The sequence below is a fragment of the Halichoeres trimaculatus genome, unplaced genomic scaffold (assembly GCF_033239565.1).
Source record: "Halichoeres trimaculatus isolate MK-OKI-2021-1 unplaced genomic scaffold, fHalTri1.1 fHalTri1_scaffold_23, whole genome shotgun sequence".
Lineage (NCBI taxonomy): Eukaryota > Metazoa > Chordata > Actinopteri > Labriformes > Labridae > Halichoeres > Halichoeres trimaculatus.
Window position 1 is genome coordinate 20,926,048 of NW_027437201.1, and position 22,862 is coordinate 20,948,909.

Genomic DNA, 22,862 nt, shown 5'->3' on the forward strand with positions numbered 1-22,862 from the left:
AGACGCAGACTGCTGGTCTGGGTCTGATCTGGCGTCTGAAATTTTTCCTTTGGCTCCATCTCAGAAAATACGATGAGAGATGTCTCTCTTGATTTTACTCATGTAAAAACTGCTGTTTGGGATTATTAGACGGTTGTTGTTTCCAAACCTTGGAGGGTAGATACGAGTTATCAGAGTCAGCAGGATTCAAGCGCTGGACGCCACAAATATTTATCAGATTATTACAGTTTTACATGACAATCCATCATATGAGTGTTGAGATGTTTCACAAACAGCTCTTCAAGGCCTCCTAGCTGAAAATATTTCTCACTTAAGGTTTCAAAAAAAAGGCCTGATTGTCTTACAGCTCTGAGAATTTTATACAGAAACATGGATTTTAAAAACACTTCTGTGTTTGTGCAGGTTGGAGGGATATCGACGGCCGTGCTCCACGTCAGAGAGGCCAGAAGGAGGCGCTGGACCAGCTGCTCGGACAAATAAAGGAGGCTCATCGCCACTGCGTCTGCCATGGTGTGTTATTCTTTCTTTGGGTTTGTTAACCTGAATGACTGAGAAGAAAAACACATGAAGCTGATATTGCTGCAAAATTACATGTATGTGTGTGTGTGTTAATGCATCCACAAATATGTCAACTGAACCACAAATGTGTGCACAGATGATGTTGCTAGGTGCCTCCCTGTTGGTTGTGACTGCCTTGTTCGTTTCTTGTAATTTTTTCATCTCTTTTTTTGTCATTTTTTCATTTGGAGTGGATCATCACTTTGTATGGCTCATGTGTTGGTCATGGACACCAAACCTGGTTTTGTCTTCACTGATATTTTTACTACTTTTTGTCCTGTGTTTGTCTGGAGAACCTACATGTAACCATTGCTGCATTGTTTACATGTGAAATCAGCTGTCAATGCTAACTGGTGCTAGGCCGGATGTTTCCCCACAAGGTGAGGACGACATTCTGGTTCTCAGGTGTGAGTTAAGAAGTGACGACATGGACCTGTCCTTCCATCCATCGTTATTGGGAACGTAAGATCTATCTCCAATAAGATGGACGAGCTAGCCGTGCTAACCCAGCAACAGAGGGAATACCAGAAGGCAGAGTAGCATCATGCTATCCACAGATATGGCTAACAGAGCTAACATCCAGGAGACAGAGACTGAACAGACTGCTGAAGAAGCTCAGTCCTGGACCCTGTGGAGGTGGAGGCTGGCTGAACTGGACAATGATGGACAAGCTGTCAGCATCTATTTTCTTATGGAGCTTTTTGCACTTTTTAACACTTTCTAACTTTTGTTTTATTGATTGCTGCTGTGACTCCTCCTGAAAGTAATAGCTCTATAAATACAAGCCCTATAGTGGTTTGGATGATTGGTGAAATCCCAAAGTAGAAGTCAGACAAAGTTTTTTAAACTTCTGTTAAATTGTTTTTGATGGTCTTCTTGGGTTTGTAGGTCATATAGGGGCAGCAGTATTAGCCTGTTTGTTCAATAACAGGTTAAACCTCCTCGCAGGAGCTGTAAGCGCGGTGTCGTAAGCCTCTGACATTAACCCGAGCTTCTGTCGTTTTCACTACGCCTGTCACATTTTAAACAAACACTTCTGAATTTTTCGCCACTGTGCAGCGGTTCACGTTTCAGAAACATTCTCTGTGTAAACAAACACCAGCGTGAGCGATGGACGCTCCGGCGCGCAGGTGTAGCCCGTCTCAGCGCTCGCTGTTTTTCATCTCACCTTGACGGACACTTTACAATCTCGAGCACGACAAGTACTTGAGGGGGCCGTACGCCCAAAGACGGCATGCCAGCTCAAAAATAATACCCTCCCCTCGCCCCCTGTGAGCGCCTTTCCATGACTCAGCCCTTCCTCTGCGGAGAAACTTCTCTCTGTGACAAAATGCAGATCGGGCTGTTTATATCACTGCTCCCTCAGTGTCCAACGCGTCCACACGGGCTCAGGTTGTCGCTCCTTTCTCACCCAAACACACTCAAACCCACTTACTATTGTCCGCTGTGGCCAGACCGTGTTTGCAAACGGGCGAGACGCAGTATAATAGTCGGTATTGAGTGGCTCTGGGCGCTTCAGACGGCGACTGATTGAGCTCAAGAGTTCAGGCACGGTAGCCGAGGTGGCGTGTCCCGGGGTCATGTTTGTTATTCCTGTAAGAGACGAGTCCAGGGCTGGAGTCAGGAGAGGGCATAAATTAACACTGACTCCCCCTCCTCGCCCCCCTACAGCCGTCCTGTCTACTGTCCTTACATATACACACACATAAAGATAGACAGGCACACACAGATACCAGTCCACGCTGCCTCTTTCACATCCCCTCATGTCCATGTACGCGGCTTACGGCCCGCGCCACATTCTCCATCTTGTCCAAACACTATTAATTAAACTGTGAAAGGGGCCTTGACTAGCGCGGGCACCCTCGCAGACGGCCCTACTTGTCTGTCTTACTCAGTGTCAAACAGGGGCCTAAGCCAAGGCGACTGGAGCGCCACAGTCCTGTGAGTAAGGAGAAATTTAGGGAGGTGAGAGGGGTCGAGGGGCGCTGTTTTTTCACATTACTCCACCTCGACTCGTCCACCTGAAGAGAAAATTAGCTCTTTCTGAGTCTGAATGGGGGGATTTATTGACTCTAAGTGGCCTGGGGGCCGGTGTACGATCACCTGGGAGGGAATCTGTTCGTATTTCTAATGAGCTGGGAGGTGCGTTATCTCACCAACAGTCACACACACACACACACCTCCCACTCTTGCCTCCAACCCCCTCTGGGCCCACTAAAAATAAACACGTCCCCACAGACTCCACTGACCTCCCTGTCAGTGAGTGGCAAAGGGTTAACACACATACACACACTCACACACACAAATTACTACAGCTCCTTGGCTCCACTCACATGGCTGTAGCTCAAGACATGCCATGCTCCAGCAGTCATAGTATATGCAGGTAAACACACACACACACACACACACACACACAGAGTTAGTGTCCCTGTGGGATATAAGAGCTAGTGGGTCCCTGAAGGCCCATAGTCTGCTGCTGGCAGCCAGCACGACTGTCAAACGGTGCCGCGCCACTGGAACGCATTAAATGTCCAAAAACATTCCAGAGGGCCCGTGTTGTTGGACACGTCAGGTCGGCTGTCCATTAAGTAACAGCCTGTCAGTGGGAGATGTGTGAGATGTGTGAGAGTCGGTCAGGACAGAGGCCTTCATTGGTTTTAGCACAGAAATCACACAGCCAGTCAGACTCACTTCACCGTTCGGCTTTGAGCAGGAAGATAACCTGAGGTTTGTTCCTCTGATGATAAACTAACTTCACCTCCGTCTCCTCCTCTTCCTCACAGAGCAATGCAAAGCTCCAGCACAGGGGAGGAAACACTCTGTGTCCAAAAGTCTGCGACACCTCTTCCAAACCAACAGCAAGTTTGTGAAAAGCTTGAAAAGGTAAAAGTTTGACCCCCAAGATGTTTCATTTGTCAGCTGTGGGTTATTTGATATATCAGACAGTCATGCACCTTAAATAAACTGAAATCTTATTGAGTGTTATTATTGACAGGGTTCCTGCGGATCCTTGAAAAGTCTTAAAAGGCATTGAATTCATAATTCTAAAAATAAGACCTGAATTGGCATTAAAAAGTCTTAAATCCAAATTTCAAAAGTCTTAAAAATTTGAACACATTTATGTTAGTTTGAAGTAAAAAAAAAATATTAAGTAACATTCATCTATTTTACTAAATAATTTCCTGAATTACTCTCGTGGCAACATCGTGTAATCACAATAGCGGAACTAAGAAAACGGTGATGTGGTTGCACCAGGAACTTTTAAAGCAGACGCATGTCTTGGTTCTACTTAGGGTGCCTGGAGAGAGAAAAAAATTAGGAAAAATTGGCAAAAAAACAAAACAAAAGTAGCTTAGGAAAATTGATTATGGCAGCAAAATTGAGAATTAAATTTAAAATTAAGTTTAAAAAAACTGTAAAAAATCCAAAAATGGTTGTGAGAGTGGATGGGGGCAAAAAAGGCATACAGTTGTAAAAAATGGGGTTAAAAAAAGGTAAAAAGTGATGCTTTATGTAAAATAAACATTGGGTTAAAATTGCCTCTAACCCAGGTAATTCATGTGGTGTTTTTGTTCGTTAGTTTTGTTTGTTTCAATTGTGGTTGTTTGTGGACTTGTTTTTAAATTTTAATTTTCCAACGTCATTAAAAAGTCTTAAAAAGTCTTAAATTGAACTTGACTTGAGCTGTAGGAACCCTGATTGAGTTTGAACCACATTCAACTAAACAGTCCAGAAAAATGTCTAAGTTTAAGTTATTTAAAGACAAAATGAGGTCCAAATTGCTTGTAACGAGAAAAAAAACGTGTTACTGGTAATTCAGACCTCATTTTGTCCTGTTTAGTAAAAAAAAAAAAAAAGACAAAAACACTTATTATAAGATATCATTTTTTCCCAGTGTGAAAAAAAGTTCTTAGGCTACTTGGTGGCAGTCGTCCCTTTGCAGTCAGACATACTGGTTCAAATCCCGGCTTTTGCCTTCTTATTTGTCCTCCCTGTTGGTGCATGGGCCTCTCTCTGGAGCATCTTGCCTCAAAATGCTCATCAGGTCAGATGTGATGCTAGACTGCAGAAACCAAAAACCTTATCAAGTATTTTTGTCTTATTTTCAGTCGAAAATGTCTTTTTAGACTTTATATAAACCACAGTCCACAAAAATGTTTCAAGATATTTAAAGACAAAATGAGGTCTGAATCACTTGAAACAAGTTTTAAAAAGATCTTTCAATGGAAGGAGAAAAATTTGCTTGAACTTGAATCAAGTCTCAAAATAAGTAACTTTTCTCTTGTTCCATTGGCAGATTTTTTTAACTAACAACTGGGATTTTAGACCTCATCTTGTCCTCATTTTCTGAAAATAAGACAAAAACATTTGATAAGATATCAGTTTTACCAGATTTGTAGTTTTCTTGCATTAAAAAAATGTTTTGGAAGAAAGCTTAAAGTTTGTGAATTAAATGGAGTGTTCCCCTTGCAGTGTGACATACTGGTTCAAATCTCAGCTTTTGCCTTCTTGTTTGTCCTCCCTGTTCATTCATGGGCCTCTTTCTGGAGCTTCATGCCACTGACATACTCACTAGGGATGCTAGGCTGCAAAAACTGAAACCTTATCAAGTGTTTTTGTCTTATTTTCAGTAGAAAATGTCTTTTTAGACTTTATATGAGCCACATTCACCTGAGCAGTCCAGAAAAATGTCTTGTTTCAAGACATTTAAGGACAAAAATGAGGTCTGAATTGCTTGTAACAAGTAAAAAATAATCTGCAAATGGAACAAGAAAAATTTGATTGAAACTAAAATAACGTCTTAATACAAGTAACTTTTCTTTGTTTCATTGGCAGATTTATTTGACATATTACTGGGATTTCAGACCTCATTTTGTCCTCATTTTCCTGAAAATAAGACAAAAACATCTGATCGGATGTCAGTTTTACCAGTGTAAGATTGATTTGTAGTTTTCTTGTATTAAAAAAAAATGTTTTGGAAGAAAGCTTAAAGTTTGTGAATTAAAGGAAGTCTTCCCCTTGCAGTGTGACAAAGTGGTTCAAATCCGGCTTTTGCCTTCCTGTTTGTCCTCCCTGTTCATTCATGGGCCCCTTTCTGGAGCTTCATGCCTCTGACATGCTCATTAGGTCAGATAATGATGCTACACTTTAAAATAAACTGAAATCTTACAAAGTGTTTTTGTGTTATTTTCAGTAGAAAATGTATTTTTTTTTACTTGTTACAGCAATTCAAACCTCATTTTGTCTTTAAATAACTTGAAGCAAGAGATTTTCCTGGACTGATCAGGTGAATGTGGCTCATATTGAGTATAATAAGACATTTACTACTTAAAATGAGACAAAAACACTTGATAAGATTTCAGTTTTTGTAGTGTGGCTTCTTGTTTGTACATCCTGTTCATATTTAGGACTCTCTCTAGAGCCACTGACATGCTCATCAAGTCAGCTAGTGACGCTAACATTGTCCATTTGCGCCTGGAAGTGAGCAGGTCTTGTTGTTTGTGTCTTCATGTCAGCTCTGTGATTGATCAACAGCTCGTCACCCAGTGACAGCTTGGATGGACGTGTGTGGATGTGTTTTTTCCCTGTGGGTACTTCACTGCAGTAATGTTTCCTATCAAAACGTGTGTTTGTCCTTTCTCACCTTCCAGAGGTCTCTATCTAACGACCATTTTCTACCGAGATGACAACGTGTTGGTGACTCCAGAGGACCAGATTCCCATCGTGGAGGTTGAAGACTCTTACCCGAGCTCCTTAATGCAGGACTTCCTCTGGTTTACTAAGGTAGACAGTCGAGCTGGGACGATTTCTAGGGATTCTTCGATATTTCTGATTTATAGTTTGCTTCTTAAACACCAAAACACATAAAAAAAGTTGAATGATGTCTTTTATTTTCCCCAAAATGCTCATCACATATGAGTCAGTTTTTAAGATGTATTCAGGGGAACTAACAACTTATTTTTTTTCAACCAAGCTTATAAACAAAGACTGAAATAAAGATGTTATATCTGAAAAAAAATCATGATTTAAAAATGTTAAACAAAAAAAACTAATACTACAATACATGGATTTTTTCTCTCACCCCTAGTAGACTGATACACAAAAGGAGAAACAGATAGAAAGTGGTGGGGAAAAACACAATTTATGCGTTAGATTAAAAAAAGTCAACCAGTGTTTATCAGAGGTGTCAAAAGTATTCACATTCATTACTCAAGTAAAAGTACAAATAGTAGTGTTTAAAAAGACTTTTGTAGAAGTTGAAATATCCACTTGAGCTTTTTACTTAGGTAAAAGTGTAAAAGGACACACACTCTAAAGGCCATAATGACTTAAGTTTCGTTTTCGTTAAAATATTAATGTTGAAAAATTTGGAACAGCTCGTGTTGAACAACACTCAACACGATGGCTAAATCACTTCATACTAATCTGGGCTAGCCAAAATGATTGATTACTTTACTTAGACACTACCACAACACCTGCAGTGTTTCCCTTATGATTATATTGGTGAGCACTCTGCCATCCAATAGCAGCCCCCGCCCCCAAGAGTGATTTAAGGTTGAGTAATTATTATCTTTTTCCAATAACAGCCACTGTACTTAGAAGGAGCTGTTTCCTGCACTGCAAAAAAACCGAAATCTTATTAAGTGTTTTTGTCTTTTTTAAGGAAAAATTGTCTTGTTATACTCGATATGTGCCACTTTCGACTTATCAATCCAGAAAAATGTCTTGTTTCAAGTTATCAGAGGACAAAAATGAGGTTTGAATCGCTTGTAACCAGTAAAACAAATCTGCCAATGGAACAAGAAAAAATTGCTTGAAACTACAACAATGTCTTAATACAAGTAACTTTTCTCTTGTTCCATTGGCAGATTTTTTTTATTGGTTACGAGCAATTCAGACCTCATTTTTGTCCTTAAATAACTTCAAACAAGACATTTTTCTGGATTGGTCATGTGAATTTGGCTCATATTGAGTCTAAAAAGGAATTTTCTACTGAAAATAAGACAAAAACACTTGTTAAGATTCCAGTTTTTGCAGTGTGTTTTGTCCCAGCTGAGCCCGGCACTGGGTCTTCTTCATGCTAATTGATTGTCATGATGCACAGTGTGTTCACCTATCAATGGTTAAATAAATGTTCTAGTGAGAACTTCCCTATCTCTCATCATTCCAACCCAGTTCACTGTATCTGAATGGCGCAATTTAACTGGATAGGTTTAAAAAAAAAAAAATTCTGTGTGTGTTTGTGTTGTTCTTTTTTTTCCAAGTAGAAAAGAAACTAGAGTAACGAGGCTACTTTTAAAAATGTAGGGAGTAAAAGTACAGATATTTGACTGAAAATGTAAAAAGTAGATAAGTCATTGGAATCATCAGAAGGCAAACTGAAAGCATGGAGTACCACTTGTGGAATGGGAAAAGGCTCGCAGTAACGCACAGGCTCGCACAGCAAACACCCGTTTTAAACTTCTTCTGTTTCAGTGGTTGATGAGGGTATATGTCACACCAGAAATGCTGAACAAATTAAATCCTGCTATTCCAGATGTATGCTTTAAATGTAGAGAAAATATAGGAACATTCTTCCACTGTATTTGGAAACGCCCCAATATCAGGGAATTCTGGTTACAGGTTCGGCAGGTAATACAGCAGTTTTTATCTCTCCAAGCAGTACTGGATCCTAAGCTCTTCATATTAGGAATCTACCCCAAAAACCAAAATATACAAAAAAAGGAAATAATTTTCATGGATATTTGTCTTTTACAAGCCAAAAGAATAATAGCACTTAATTGGAAAAAACAGTGATAGGCCTAGCATTAAGTTTCACAGCATGTGGGAGCCTTTTATTCAATATCTTAGGGACAATGACTTGTCTAGTTTGCTCGAGGAGGATAGGGAGAAATGATATACATTGCTGATTTCTCTACAGAAGGAGATGTTCCTTTGAGCATGTACTCTCGAAGTGTAAATGTTTAAAATATGGTTTAAATATTATATTTTTATGTTTCATATAAATTAATTTATATTTGTATTTGCTGTACTGATCTTTATTATTGTCCTTTTTATTATTATTATTATTTTATTTTATTTATTTATTCATTTTTATTAAGTTAAGGATGGGTCAAAATGTTTTACAATGTAAATGTCAAAAATTCAATGAACATATTGTTAAAAAAAAAAAAAAAAGTAAAGAAAATGTAAAAAGTCTGGTGTTTATGGATGAACTTAAATGAGTTTTTCATCTGAGACTGTCCTGCTCTGATCCGTGTCCCAGGTGTCCTACCTCTGGGAGGAGATCCCCTGGCTGCAGCAGTGTCTCAGTCCCTCTCAGTCGTCCTGCTCCTGTACTCTGCAGACTCGCCTCAAGATGCTGCAGGCGGTCTCGCTGCTCCAAGTTAGTACGAAGCTCTCTATGGAGGCTTTTACTGCTATTGCAATGCACCATGGGTCAATCAGACTCACTCTTCTGCCTTCCCTTCACTTTTAACTAGGGCTGTCATTTTAATGCGTTAATTAGATTAATTAATTACACCGCAAATTAACGCGTCATAAAAATTAACGCAGATTAATCTGGATCCCAAACCCGCGAGGCGTTCAAAGACGCACTTATTTTCAGATGTCTAGTATTTACAAACCGTTTGTCCTACATGAAAAAAGTGGTGTTCTCGTCAGATTCTCAAATTTCTGATGGTCCCTGAATGTATCACAACTAGCAACATGCTTTGAACCGGGTGGAAGAGAGAGCGCTGTTAAGGGGACTGCCGTCCACATCTCGTTTATTCACTCGTCCTTTTTGAAAATCTACAGAAAATCAACCATTTGCTCTAGCTCGATTCTGTAAAAAACAGGTCATTTTACACTCCTTACTGCATCAAACAAGCCCTGAATGATCGAAAAAGGTCTTGTATTTAAATCTAAAGAATTCTTTGAAAACTTCCTTCCATCTTCCTTGTGTCATGCGTTAGCTTGGGACTGCTCTGCACCAATGAGCAACAGTTTGTGTGTTCAGAGCATGTAAAACTGAGAATACTTCACTTTTCTTTGATCCAAGACTTGAAAAAAGTGTAAATAGTTCCTCACAGTTTTTAGCCTTTAGCCCTGGTTCTCCTGACCTCATAGAAGTATAGAAGTTCATATTGCAGTGAAAATTGAGTCAACATCGAGTAAAAAACGTCCTGAAAATCAAATCAGCTTACCTTAGGTGCAGGACTGTGTAGATTTTGTAAAGATAGAACCATAACACTTCATTTGTTCCTTATGCATCAGGGTACCTAAAAACGTGTTGTATATATTCCCACCTTATTTTTAAATGTCTTTTAATGTAATTTTAATGTCCTGGAATTCAAATTCTTTATTTTGGGACCTTAAGCAGATATGAGATTAAAATGTGATTAATTAGATTAATTAATTACAAATCCTGTAATTAATTAGATTAATTTTTTTAATCGCCTGACAGCACTACTTTTAACTGATATCAAAGTGTTTAAGAAAACTTTGAGACCTTATGATGTGAAGTAAGAATAAAAAAATGTTCAACCCCAGATCAGTAATAATCTGTCGTCTTCCCTCAGGGCATGCTGGGTACCCAGGACCTCGGTCAGGTGTATTTTGAACCCATCAAAGACAAACACGGCAACGCTCTCCTCGTCCTCCTCAAAGACATGAACACCTGTCCCAACCTGGACGGCGTGCGCTGGACGCAGCTCTGCAAACTCCAGCTCCAACGCAAATCCATCTCCTCCCCCGACGAGCCCACCGCCCTGGACACGCTCCTCATCACGCTCCATGTGAGTCCAACGCGATGATGAATGAGTTATTTTCTGTTTGTTTTGGCGACAGCCTGCTTTCCAAACTGGGAGACGGCTTCCAGTCGGTTGTTTTCAGGCTCATATTTAGCATTTTAGCACGATGAAACAAAGTCGAGCCTGTAATGACAAAATGCTCCCAAATCCCTGGAAGAGATTTTATTTATTGTTGTGACTCTCATCCACTGAACAGCAGTAAACACGAGACTCTGCGGCTCAAACAAAAGACTGTAAATTAAAATCTGCTTCTAATTATGAGGCCAGCTTGTGCAGACACTCTTTATTTAGACAAACATTAATCATCATGACTCTCCTCCCTCTTTTCGTCTGTTGCACGTTCTGAAAACTCCTGCCATCAGATTAATTAAGACGCCACATGTTGGGTCAGATCTCGGAGCTGCACCGGCTGTACATTGAGAAGCTACATTAGCTTCAAACAGCTCTGTGGGTGTTACGATGGTTATCCAGCTAATTGTTGTTGCTGTGTGTTTTGTAACTAATGCTCTGTGGTTGTTTGGTTCAGAGCGACCACAATCTGGAGCTGAACCGCAGGTTGATTTTGTCTATACAGCCGGTAAACCTGATCCTGTTGTTGCAATGCTGCTCTGTCTCCAGTGTAACTTGGCCTGGCTGTGTGGCTCCAGAACAATGGTGGAGACTCCCTTTGGCGAAACCACATCTCACTGAAATATTTTGTTTTGTGGCCAGTTTTGAACAAATTGTATGATGAAATCCATAAAAATGTGCTCCCAGGCCTGTTTTCAAACCCGGCTTCCACTTTAAACATGTTGGAGCGAATACAGATTGAAGTCTTTAAAGGCAAACAAAAACAAAACATGGAAAAACTTAATTGAAAGGAATACAAGGATGCTTACAGTTAAGGGATTGCTTTTGTCTCAGCTGATCCTGATTTTGTAAGGATTCTACAGGAATAATCCTGCTCAATCGTCTCCTATAGGCCTCTATACATGTGTGTCAGTGTCAGTGTCCGCCTCAACCCCCCTCCTCTGCTCCTCAGCCTGGATGTTGATGTTTTGGTTGTATCAGGATGTTTCTAGGTGGAGAGTAAGCGTGGTTACATCAGCTAATCACAGTGCACCCAGTGCTAAAGTGACTTTGCGTGTTGATTAGCAAGTAGAGGAAGCTAATCAGAGCAGCTACGCTAGCAGGCGTAGCATGGAGGAAGAAAAACAACAAAGTGAAACAAACACCAAACAGATAAAGCTTTTTCCTAAACGAGGTGAAGCTTGGCTCAACTTTCAGGAACTTAGAGAGCAGCACAGGACAAAAAGTGACACGAGTTAGCCTTATGGTAACCCAGTATGTGTCAAATACCCTTGACTAGCTTGTGCTAACATGCTAAGTCAGGTGCACAGCTCTCGGGTCTCTCTCACATAGAAACTCGCTACATGCTACAGGTGGTTGCTGAGCGATTGAGTGTGTTCATAATCATGGTTGGAGGCAGTGGGTGTGTGCTGCAGTTGGCACTGAGCCAAGGAGGAGGAGCCCAGTTTGAGTGTTTTGTTTATGAACAAGTAACCAAAACTCCTGCAGACCCTACCTTTAAAGAGCGGCACAAGATTCAGTGTCCTACACATGACTTCAAAAAGAAAATTCAAGGGGCTCAGTGTCGAGCCACCAGCCTTCCCTCTAAGAGATGGTCCTCTCTCCCACTAAGCCTCAGCTGCTGCTTTAAGACTTGTCAATCTGTTTTTGTTTTTTCTCAGGAGAAGCTGGCGTACCACAGGCGGAGCAGGAAGATGCTGTCTCCTGGTTTATACCTCGGCTACCTGAAGCTGTGTACGTCAGTGGAGCAGATCCGAGCCCTGGTGCCGCAGAAGCTCCCCAATGTGCTCTGTCACACTAAGATTCGGGACAACTGCAACGTGTCCAGGTGAGGAAGCACAGCTTGTTCACTCAAACACCTTGATATGAGGATTAAGTAAAAGATACCTGTGAGCTTTGAGTGTGTTCTTGGTCTCTGTGGTCTCAGAGAGGAGTGGCAGTGGCTGCAGGCTCTCAGCTCTCTGGACGAGTCGCTGGAAATGGACCAAGAAGAACAGAGCGCTCCACATCGACTCCTGCAGGACCTGCGCAGCGCCATCAAGGACCTGATGGCACACATCAACATCCCCGGCAATCAGGTCAGAATCTGGCTGAGTGTGATCTAAAACTGTGTGTCACTTTATGGTTATTAATCCTATTACTACCACTTCTTTCGCAATCTGAGCCGTGAGATCAAGGGTCTTCAACCTGTGGCTCTGGAACCGCATGTGGCTCTTTGACTCCTCTGCAGTGGCTCCTTGTAGCTTTGAAAAAATGTCATTGAAATGAAGAATTTTTATTTTTCTTACAGAAGGTATTGATTTTAATTTCTTTCTTTGTTTGGCAAATTTTGAAATTTTTATAAAATGTTAGCATATATTTTTTAATTTATGTTATTTTTTGCAAATTTTGACATTTCAAAAAATTTTGACTTTTTTTTTTTTTTTTTTTTTTTTGCTACTTTATCAAAACAAACAAAAACTAAGACATCACATGTAAAATTTCATAAAATGAATGAAAAAGTGTACATAATTATTCACTAGCAATAATTATGCTAGTGAATAATTATCCATCTGTGTGGATGGATAAATTTAACTGCCAACGTGCCAGTGTAAATAAAAAATTCTTTCAGAATTTTTTTTTTCAAATTTACAATTCAATTATTTTACTTATTTTTGCAATTTTTTTTTAAAATTTCCATTTTTTGAAGTTTCAAAATTTTCATTTTTAAAAATATTTATTTATTTATTTATTATTTCAAAATTTTTGTATTTTTTTTTAATTGGTTCAATTTTTTTTTAATTTTGTATTTTTTGAATTTCATTTTTTTTATTTAAAATTTCTTCAATTTTTTGCAATTTTTTTAAAAAAGTAAAAAAATATCACATCACATTCTGAATTGCATCAATTTAAAAAAAATCCTGTTTCGATAATTGATAATTATTCACTGTATTTTAAAGATGTTTAGAATGTTACACACTGTATAGTCTTCATTGTGACAATAAAGTAGATTTTGAGGCTCCTTAATGACTTTAACCCAGGTGAGCTGAAGCTAAATGGCTCTTATGAAAGTAAAGGTTGCAGACCCCTGTGTTCGACTGATTTTGACTGATGAAATGGAACCAGGAGAAAGTCCTCAACAGGGTTTAAGCCAAGTTCTGGAGGGAGGCAGTAGCAAGAGCTCAAAGCAATGAAAACGGTTCCATTGGATAGTCAGCCAGTTCTGGTTAGACCACTAATTCGACATGATTTTTCTAAAAGGACATGGTTTGAATTCCAGCACAATGGCAACCATTGTACGTTTGGCTATAAACTTTTACCACCCACTGTTTGGACCCGTTCTGTACAGAACTTCACAGACTGCCACAGAGACCAGAGAGGAGTTATGTGCATGTAAACATGAAAACGCACGATAACATACATGTCAACAGAGCAGACAGTCATCAGAGTGTTGTCTGGAAGCAGAGATGGGATGCTTTCTGGATCTGCTGCAGAAAACAGTCAGTGATATGCAATAACTTCTAATCACCGTGGCTCTCGGTGAGCCCACCCTCTTTTTCCAGTGCTGGAGTTGGAGCCTCTTGTTTCGCTTTCATTTACTCAAACGAGCGATCGCTGACTTCATGGTGGCCCTGCTGTCTGTGATCCACTCTTTAACTGAGACTGTTTGAGGTTTGAGTGCAAACATGAGCTTGTAATTCTATCAGTCAGATAAAAACTTCTAAATCAAGACATTTTCAAGGATTTTTTTAAAAAGGAAAGAAATGAAAAAGATTTGAGGGGTCAGCGTGTCCTCATTCTGTCAGTGCTCTGAGGTCAGACTTAATGTGACCTGTTTTCTGTGGATTCATACGTCAGCTAAGGTTACTTGTCTTTGTGTGTCTAGGCTCAGGACTTCCGTATCTACAGCCAGGAGGTGGTGGAGTTTGGGGAGAAAGTGTCCTTCCTGCTTCTTCTGCCTCCTTCAGACGAAGTGTGCACGGCGCCGGGACAGAATAACCCGTACTCTCCTCGCTCTGGCTTCCTCACCCTGCCCCTGCAGATATTTGAACTGGGTCAGTTCATCGTATCGTTAGCTAAGAATAACTGGGAACAACCCAACATGTAGCCAGCAAAGATCATTCTGTCCACAGGGGGCGTCGAAATCCACACAAACCAAAAGTTCCTCTGGGAAAGTTCCTCTCTGATTCAAAATGTATCAGGTTTTGCATTTCTCTAATCTGGGGTCTCTTCTCTCAACAGTCCACTTCAACGCCTACTGCCCCAGTTTCATCGGCCAGTACTGCAGAGTGTCGGCGCTGCTGGAGTTGGAGTCCCTCATGTCCCAGCAGGCGCTGAGGGAGGCGTTTTCTGAAGCTGAGCTCAACGCCGCCAAGAAGAAACACCAGCAGGTTCAGGAGCACATCCAGGTCAGAGCGAAAGAGCAAACAGAGCAAAGATAATCCCTCAGACTGAGCTGCAGCGTTTTAACCTGACGTCTTCTGTCGTGAATCCACTACAGCAAATGGAGGAGGTGTGGCGTGATGCGAGGTGGATCATGGATGCGTTGCAGTACGCCCGCTACAAGCAGCCGACCGGAGGGATCTCCATAAGCTGGATCATCGACTTCTCCAAGGAGGTGTTGCCCGACAAGCCCTCCTCCACCTCCTCTCAGCTGGACTTCATGCCGTCCCCGCTGCCGTCGCCGGAGCCCTGTCGTAAGCACTCAGGTCAGAACGCGCTCCCGTCATGGTAACTGTCCGTTTCTGTCATGTTGGTGTTAATTTACGCTCTGGTTGGTGCAGATTTCGCCGGGCTGTCAGATGAAGAGGGTTCGTCTGAAGTCTTCCTCACCACCGACAGCGACTACGACTCCAGCCGTGCCCAAAGTCCCCGTGAGCTGGACCTGTTGCCGCCCTCGCCTCTTTCAACCTCCGCCCCGCTGGAGCCTCGTGGTTATCTGCGCAGTGACGGCAGCAGCTCAGGAGGACTGTGTCTCGGCGGAGGTGGACGAGGCGGGGGAGCGCTGAGGGACTCCACGCCGGATGTGCTCCAGGCTTCAGAACCGCAGCACGGGAGGGAAAGCGAGCGCTGCGGCGGCATCGGGGAAAGACGGAGAGGAGCCCCGGAGCTGTTCGACAGCGACTTCATCCTGCCCAGCCGGCAGATCGAGCTGCTGCACATCACGGAGAAGAGGCAGGCGTTCTGCGTGAGAACCAGCAGCCTGGAGTTCCCCCCGTCCACGTCGGCCCATCACCAGCCAAACTGCCACCACACCGCCTGCCCCTCGCCCTCCGTCTCGCCACAGCGGAGGTGGCACCGGCCTTCCTCGGTGGAGCGCTGCTGCTCGGCTGAGCGCTGCTTACCACAGCTTCCTCCAGCACGGACGTTATCAGAAGACAGCGGCACGCAGAGGCTCTCCTCGCCTTCTCCTGCCGCCCACAGGAAAGGCTGTCACGCCACGCTCAGGGTGTACCCGCAGTACCGCACGGGCCTGCCGAAGGAGACCAGCGTTAAGGTAGAGATACGATCATTCTGGTTGGGGCTCATTGAGCAGAGCTGGTGGACGCTAAATGACGCCTCCTCTTCTCTTTCAGCTTTGTGTGACTCCGGGGACATCAGCGCAGGAGATGGTGCAGCTCGTGGTGCAGGAGATGAACGTTGTGTCTCGGAGGATGCTTGGCAGCGGCGGCGAGCAGGAGCAGTGTGTGTACTACAGTCCTGAACAGTTGAAGCACTTTGGCCTCGTGCTGGTTTTGGACAACAGAGAAAAATGGCTCCAGGATGATTTCTGTCCCCTGGAGCTGCAGAACCCCTGGCTGAGGGGGAAACTGTGCGTCCGCATTAAGGAGTACTCGCCGCTGGCGCTCAAACACAGCCGAGCCACCACGGTGTGATTCCTCCAGGAGAGGACGGACGAACTTTGAGATCTGTACAAACAGCCTGGACACTGTCTCCTCTCGTGGTGTCGCCGTCTCCAGTCGCAGCTAGCTGTTCTCGTTATCTGAAAGGCTTCTGTTTCCATGAAATGTGTTCGCCTGTACAGAAGACGTTTTCTACGCACATCAGAGACCCTCACGTGGACACAAACGAACAACGATCGACGTTAACGGGGGTCACCCTGATTTCTGGAATGATTGACGACCTTTCAGGTTGCCAAAGCGACATGAGCAGCATCGTGGCGTCCCCCCCTGCCACACAAGGACGCAGATTTCCCTCTGAACTCTCTCATTGTGCCGCTCCCAAAGAGCTGTCAGCTGTAGCTGCCCGGCCCTCTGTTCCCAGGATGTGGGCTCTGGACCCAGCTCAGAGGGCAGGAAGGAAGGGAGAAGTATCAAAGGGGGGCCGGTGTCTCCACTTAGGGACGCGATCGGCTGACGATTTGGCCTGTCAGCCTGTCGCTCAACTGCTCTTGGCCACTGTACTGTCTGGCAGTGAAGCAGCCAAGTCAGGGAGAGCCAGCCTGAAAGAAAGGGGTGAGGAGGAGGAGGAGGGTGGAGGTTGCATCTTTGAACCTGGCACCAGCTCTCTGCTGCTCTTTTTCTGCCCTGTGCAGCAAATCCACTGTATAGTCGACTCAGTTGTAGCGTACTCATCTCATGAAACAAAACCAGCTCATTGGGATTTTCAAAACCGAGAAAAAAAACAAGCAATATCTGACTCCTCCTGTTCTTCTAATCGATGTAGAAAAGCATGTAATTCTTCCACAAATGTGCTGAGTACATCTGAAGTACTGTTTTCATGCCGTGCTAAAAGTTAACCAGTCCAGTGTTTTGTTGTGTTTGCTTCAGTGGTTTTCCCAGATGCATCAGAAATCGGTGCCCGTCAGTCTAGAGCAGGGTCTCCCAGAGGGATTCTGGTGTGAAAGAGATGACTCAAGTTGTTAAGAGGCCTGGTGTTTGTTAGCACAGAAAAAAAAACAACATTGTATTCCAGACTGTCTCCTCAAACTGCCTCAAAACGAGCTGCGTGTAAAAAGATTTAACCCCGAGATGGAAGAAGAATGAGCCTGTGAGACGCTGAGTCCTGAGCTAACAGGGACGAACACGAGCGCAGTGGAGGTCAGGGATTAACAGCTGGTTTCTGTGCAAGAAGTGCTCAAAAGATCTGATCTCCGTTCATTAGCTTCCAAATCAAATGTCATCATGGGAAATGAAGTCTTTATTCGGCCAAAGGTGTCACTGCACCCAGCGCCAAACAACAAGGAAACAGGTCACAAAATACAGTGCGTACAGTCAGTTAAACAGGTACAAACAGAGCTACGGGTACCAGAAGTGCTCATTTTTAAGTGTTTGGCAAAAAATGTAGAAACTTGAAGCTGGTCTCCCAAACTCAAATACTACACTGCAAAAAACTGAAATCTTATCAAAAATAGTCTTATTATTCTGGACCAGTCCAGAAAAATGTCTTGTTTCTGGTTATTTAAAGACAAAAATGAGGTCTGAATTTCTCGTAACAAGTTAAAAAAAAAACTGCCAAGGGAACGGGAAAAATCTGATTAAAACTAGAACAATGTCTTAAAACACATTTCTCTTGTTCCAGATTTGCATATTTTTTTAACTTGTTTCAAGTCCAAAAAATACATTTTCTAATGAAAATAAGACAAAAACACTTGATGAGATTTCAGTTTTTTACAGTGTATTTAGGGAGAAATTTTACATGGCACAAGGGAAAAATACAGTAGCGTATTGCATTCACTTAAAGAAAAAGAAAAACCTGTCCCATTCCATTTTCCCGCCTTCAATGAGTCACATGACCAGCTGCACGGAACTCTTAATCAGTGTGTGACATCATCACCAACTGCTGCCCTCTCAGGAGTGAAATTGACTGAAGTTTTAGAAAAGACTCCTCATAGATGCCACAATTTTGACCAAATCTCTCTAAATGTTAGATATTTTTATAGTAAATTTTGTCAGGAATTCATTTATGTCATTTTTAAAGCTGTACCACTTTTACTTTTTCATGTAGAGGCCTAACTGCCGCAGCTTATGTGGAGCAGAATCCTCCTCTACCATTCATTCTAATAGTGGGAGCTGAAAGGGCTTCTTTAGGGTTCACCGACTTTGAAGGCTTATCATTCAAAAACCGTTTGAGAAACAACAAATTCATACATAAATTTTGTAAAGCAGGGTCCACTCTGTCATCTGAGCAAATTTCAAGCCGATACCATTTATGGCCTAGGAGGAGATAACTTTTGTTTCTAGCCCAAAATGTGGCCGAATTTTATTCTGAAAGGCAAATTGCTGGCTTCCTGTTAGAGATAGGTCAGGAGTGTTTGCACATTATTTGTGCGTCTCAATAAGACAAACTTTTTGACGTTGGTTTGATCTCTCTACAACATTCCTCCTGTCATTGGGAGCCTTTTGAGTGTGCCTAGGTGGCGTTAGAGAGCAAATTTTGGTATGTTGGGGGTTAATTTTGTATTATATCAAACTTTTGGCTCAATCAGAGGTGTGTGTCAATTTTGGTGAGTTTTTGAGCACATTTAGGAGGTCAAACTAGAGCTTTTTTTTTTAGTGAATGCAATACGCCACTGTAAAGATGTTAGTTCAGCTTTTACCGTTGTCTTTGCTGCTCCAGTCATTTTCCAGTATAGCTTTGAGTTAACTGATCAGATAAAGGATGAAGAATGATCTTTAGACTTGAGGAAACATCAACAAGTGCTTTAGTCAAACCCTTTCGCTGCCACTACATCTAACAAACTACTTGACAAGGCCTCTTGTCGGGCCACTTTTCTTAAAGGGACAGACGCTGCTGTTACACCGCCGACAGGACTAACACACGCACCAGACAAAGGGTTGATCCTGGATTGAGCTTGAGAAATCTTTTATCTTTCCTGTGGCAATTTTTGTTCAACCTCGGCTGTTTTCATCGAGAAATGTTTGGAACTCATTCTCAGAGTTTGGCTTTTTTTTTTTACTTTCTTTTTTCACTTTCCTTTCTCAAAAACAGAAAACAGACTCAGCAACGTTCAAATCACTTGTTTTGACAAATGTAGCACACACTGTTCAGAGCAAAGACTGTGTGACAGGTGAAGTTGGTGAACCTTTCCTCAGTTTCCGTAGCATTCCAGGTTCAGACGAAGAAAAAATGGCGCCTCCAACAGTGTTTACAGAGTTTCATTCAAAGATGTGTCGACTTGTAACTACTGTACAAAGAAGTCTGAAGACAAACTGATGTTATAAGCTGTAATTGGTTTTACTAATGGCTTGAACTCTTGTGTTGGCGCTTAGATGTCTTCTTTATTCGCACTGTTAAAGCTGTTTTTACGAGGACCAACCGCAAAAACAAGACACAACCAGAAACCGACCGTGTACATAGACGCAAAAGACTATGGGATGAATGTACTGTATCTGCCCTTAATGTGAAATAAAGTGGATGTGGGGCTGCAGAGGTCAAAGGTCACTGGAGCTGAGGTAGACGTCTGCCTTAAGGGGGGGAAGGGGGTTAAATTCCCCTCTCGTTAAAGAGTAAATAAATAAAGCAGAGCCCCGTGTTTACAAGGAGCCGTTGGCAGATCTGTCAGGCAAGTCATGAAGGAGACATCACGTCACTTTTTTAAAATCTATTTTTATTGAACAATAAATGAATATTACAAAGTAAAGACTCTGTTTATGTGTTTTTCTCTCTCTGACAAATGTGGGAAGTTTCTAGCTGCATGTGGGCCGTCCTCAAGAGGTGACAGTGACCTCTTTGTGCCGCTGGTTGAAAGATAGACCACTTACAGTCCTGAAAACTCAAACCTTTTCTGCTTTAAGAGCCGAGGAATCCTTGAGGATCTTTGGGAAATGTTGGCACAGTTCGGAGTTTCGTCCACATGTACGCGCCTCTGCCTAAAGCTGCTCATTCATCTGATCTGAATGGGAGCGAATGACAAATAGAGGGCACTTGTTCCTACAGATGCTATATTGCAATGACCTCATTAGTGTTTGACACCCGGTTGATGAAAAGTGAATGGTGAGCAGCTGCAGACAGAATCTCACAGTGTGAGCCGGGGCAGCACGGCAACATGAAGCCCGCAGTGTGCGCTCGGCAGAGATGAACAATGATGTTACTATTGAACATGTTGAAGGAGTGTTTTCACCCTTAATTTGGCCACAGGATTGAATGGAGTTTTTTTCTCGGCATGAGGGAAAATACTTGACATAATGACATACACTACACCAAATACATCAGCGTCATGTTTCCAAGGCAGCGGGGTAAAGACTCCATACACGTGTTTATGAGCTCTAAACCTTTATCACCATCAGAATTTTTCTACAAAGTCTACCAAAATTTGTAAATACTACTAGTTTGCAAGTGTTCGATTTCTAAATAACAGTGATTCAACTCACAGTTAGGGTCTGTGTCCACCAACAGCAGCCACAGCTTTAATTTCAGTGCTCTTCTCACTGACACTTACTGTTGATTGTTGACAAACAAAACAAAACAAAAAAAAAAAACGATGAAAGGAATCAGAAAAGAAGGAGTTTCTAGGTGATCTTGAAAAAGTCTCTTTTCTAGATCCTAATCTACACTTTAAAATGAGATTAAAAGGCTAAAGCACAAGCTAAAGGCTAACGTTATACATTAAAGACACAACTCGCAGCACCAGGCTGCCGATAGCACTACATATGGATGGCTACTAAACTACTGTATGTACTGACAGTTAGCCTGTTGTCACAATAGTATCTGGATATGTAATAGCACCAGGCTGCTAGTTGCGTTACATATAGCCAGTTACTGACGTACAATACAAACTTACAATGTTAGCTTGTTGTCATGTTTCAAATTGTAGCGCTACGTAGCTGTACTGATAAATACTTTACCTCATGGCGTTGTATCTGGTATAAAGTTGACTTGAACAAAGAAAATTTGTCTTTCACCTGGTGAAAAGTCACATCTTTACGACAGTGTGCTTGAGACTCCGGGCCAGAAGGTGGCGCTGCAGTCTCATCAAAACAGATCCGCCTCACAGCTTCTTTAACATTTAATTCATCTTGGATGGACAAAACACACTCTAAAGTGTCTTGCAAAAAGTCTACCACTGTTCAACCAAGAGAGCTGCAAAAAAATAAAACATAAACAGCTGATTTACTTTTTTACTACTTAGACTAAGGCGTTGAAGATGATGCCCCAATATAGTTGGACATAGTGGACACAGGCCCCAATGAAGCAGACTTTTCGAATCAAGAAAAGAAACTCTCAGAGAGCATGTCTTGATTGACCTTATACATTTTTGCTCAGTTCTTCTAAAGGAAGTTTATCCCTTTGAGGGCCTGTGTCCACTCACAGCAACTGTTGCATTAGCAGTGCAATGACCCCACTCAAAAAGGCCTTTACACACCAATGGCGACACAAATTAATGGCACGAAATTGAGAAAAATTTGGAGGTGTCATTTAATCTCCGTAGCTATTCTCCTCCAAATGATGTCTTTGTAACCATTTTCTTAAGTTTTTAAGTCTTTTGTTGTTTGTCGTTAGGAACTGGGAGCTGGGAAACAGATGCAATCAATGTTGAATGTTTTGGTATGTGACTTCTCAACAACGAGCGTTTTGATTGGTCGCAAGCAAAAACTTTGGAAAAATCAACCTAGGCCTGAAAATATTATGTAATACAATACAATGGGGCTCAGTGAAAGAGCATTGCTGGTGTCAAAGCTTGCATTGCAAAACAGTAGTTTTGAAAAAAACAAATAATGTGCTAAATATTCAACTGAAAAATATGCGCCTGGTGTGCAAAAGGTTTTAGAGAGCTTTTCACGCATCTTGTCACACATCAGTTATACATCTTTTGGTGGTGAATGCTAAGTCTGAAATGCTCTGAGACAAACTGATGTGGTTTGGACCAGGAAAAAGCTTCTACCTTAAAGAAAGGACATTAGTGGACACAGGCCCTTAAGAACAGGCAGACAGAATCTTCTTATTTCACTTAGCTTAAATTTTGTATTTCCTTTAATCTGACACTTTTAGGATTTTTTTTAAACCTAGGACCTCCTTTCAATATTTCTTTATTTTATTTTATTTTATTTTTCTTTATTATTTATTTATTTATTTTATTTTTGTATTTTATTTATTAATTTATTTATTTATTTTATTTTATCTTATTTTATTATTTCTTAACTAATTTATTAATTTATTAATTAATTTATTTTTTTCTATTTATTTGTTTTTTTAATTTATTTGTTTAGATTTTGGTTTTCCTAATCTTTTCCCCAGTATTGTGGGTTTTTTTTACCTTGCTATGACATCTTGCAAACCTTGTGAGGAACCACTGAAGCTAAATTTCTAAAAGTGCAGAAAACTTCAGAAAACAGCTATTTTAAAGTTCAGGGGAGCAAGGGTCTAAAGCCAGAGCTGCTGTCCCAGTGGTACCCGTCAGTATCTCATTAATGAATGTGTCTTAAATCCCAGAAAATGTGTTTGCAGTCATTCCGCCTCGTGCAGTGATTACGCCTCGTGTTTCACGTACAGTGTGTTAAAATGTTTGTTTGAATCCTGATC

At 41.7% G+C, this 22,862-nt stretch overlaps 1 protein-coding gene across 3 annotated transcripts in view; it reads left to right on the forward strand.

Moving 5' to 3' along the window:
- ankfn1b (ankyrin repeat and fibronectin type III domain containing 1b) overlaps nt 1–17,742 on the forward strand; it is a 212,083-nt gene extending 194,341 nt beyond the window's left edge. For all 3 annotated transcript variants that reach the window (XM_074663682.1, XM_074663681.1, XM_074663683.1), the window contains 12 exons: nt 403–510; nt 3,342–3,441; nt 6,210–6,342; nt 8,825–8,944; nt 10,122–10,337; nt 12,083–12,249; nt 12,349–12,499; nt 14,287–14,455; nt 14,643–14,809; nt 14,902–15,109; nt 15,185–15,897; nt 15,977–17,742. In XM_074663682.1, the coding sequence (XP_074519783.1) occupies nt 403–510; nt 3,342–3,441; nt 6,210–6,342; nt 8,825–8,944; nt 10,122–10,337; nt 12,083–12,249; nt 12,349–12,499; nt 14,287–14,455; nt 14,643–14,809; nt 14,902–15,109; nt 15,185–15,897; nt 15,977–16,276 (2,552 nt within the window). In that variant the 3' untranslated portion in view covers nt 16,277–17,742. The remainder of the gene's footprint in view (nt 1–402; nt 511–3,341; nt 3,442–6,209; nt 6,343–8,824; nt 8,945–10,121; nt 10,338–12,082; nt 12,250–12,348; nt 12,500–14,286; nt 14,456–14,642; nt 14,810–14,901; nt 15,110–15,184; nt 15,898–15,976) is intronic.
- The last annotated feature ends 5,120 nt before the right edge of the window (nt 17,743–22,862 follow it).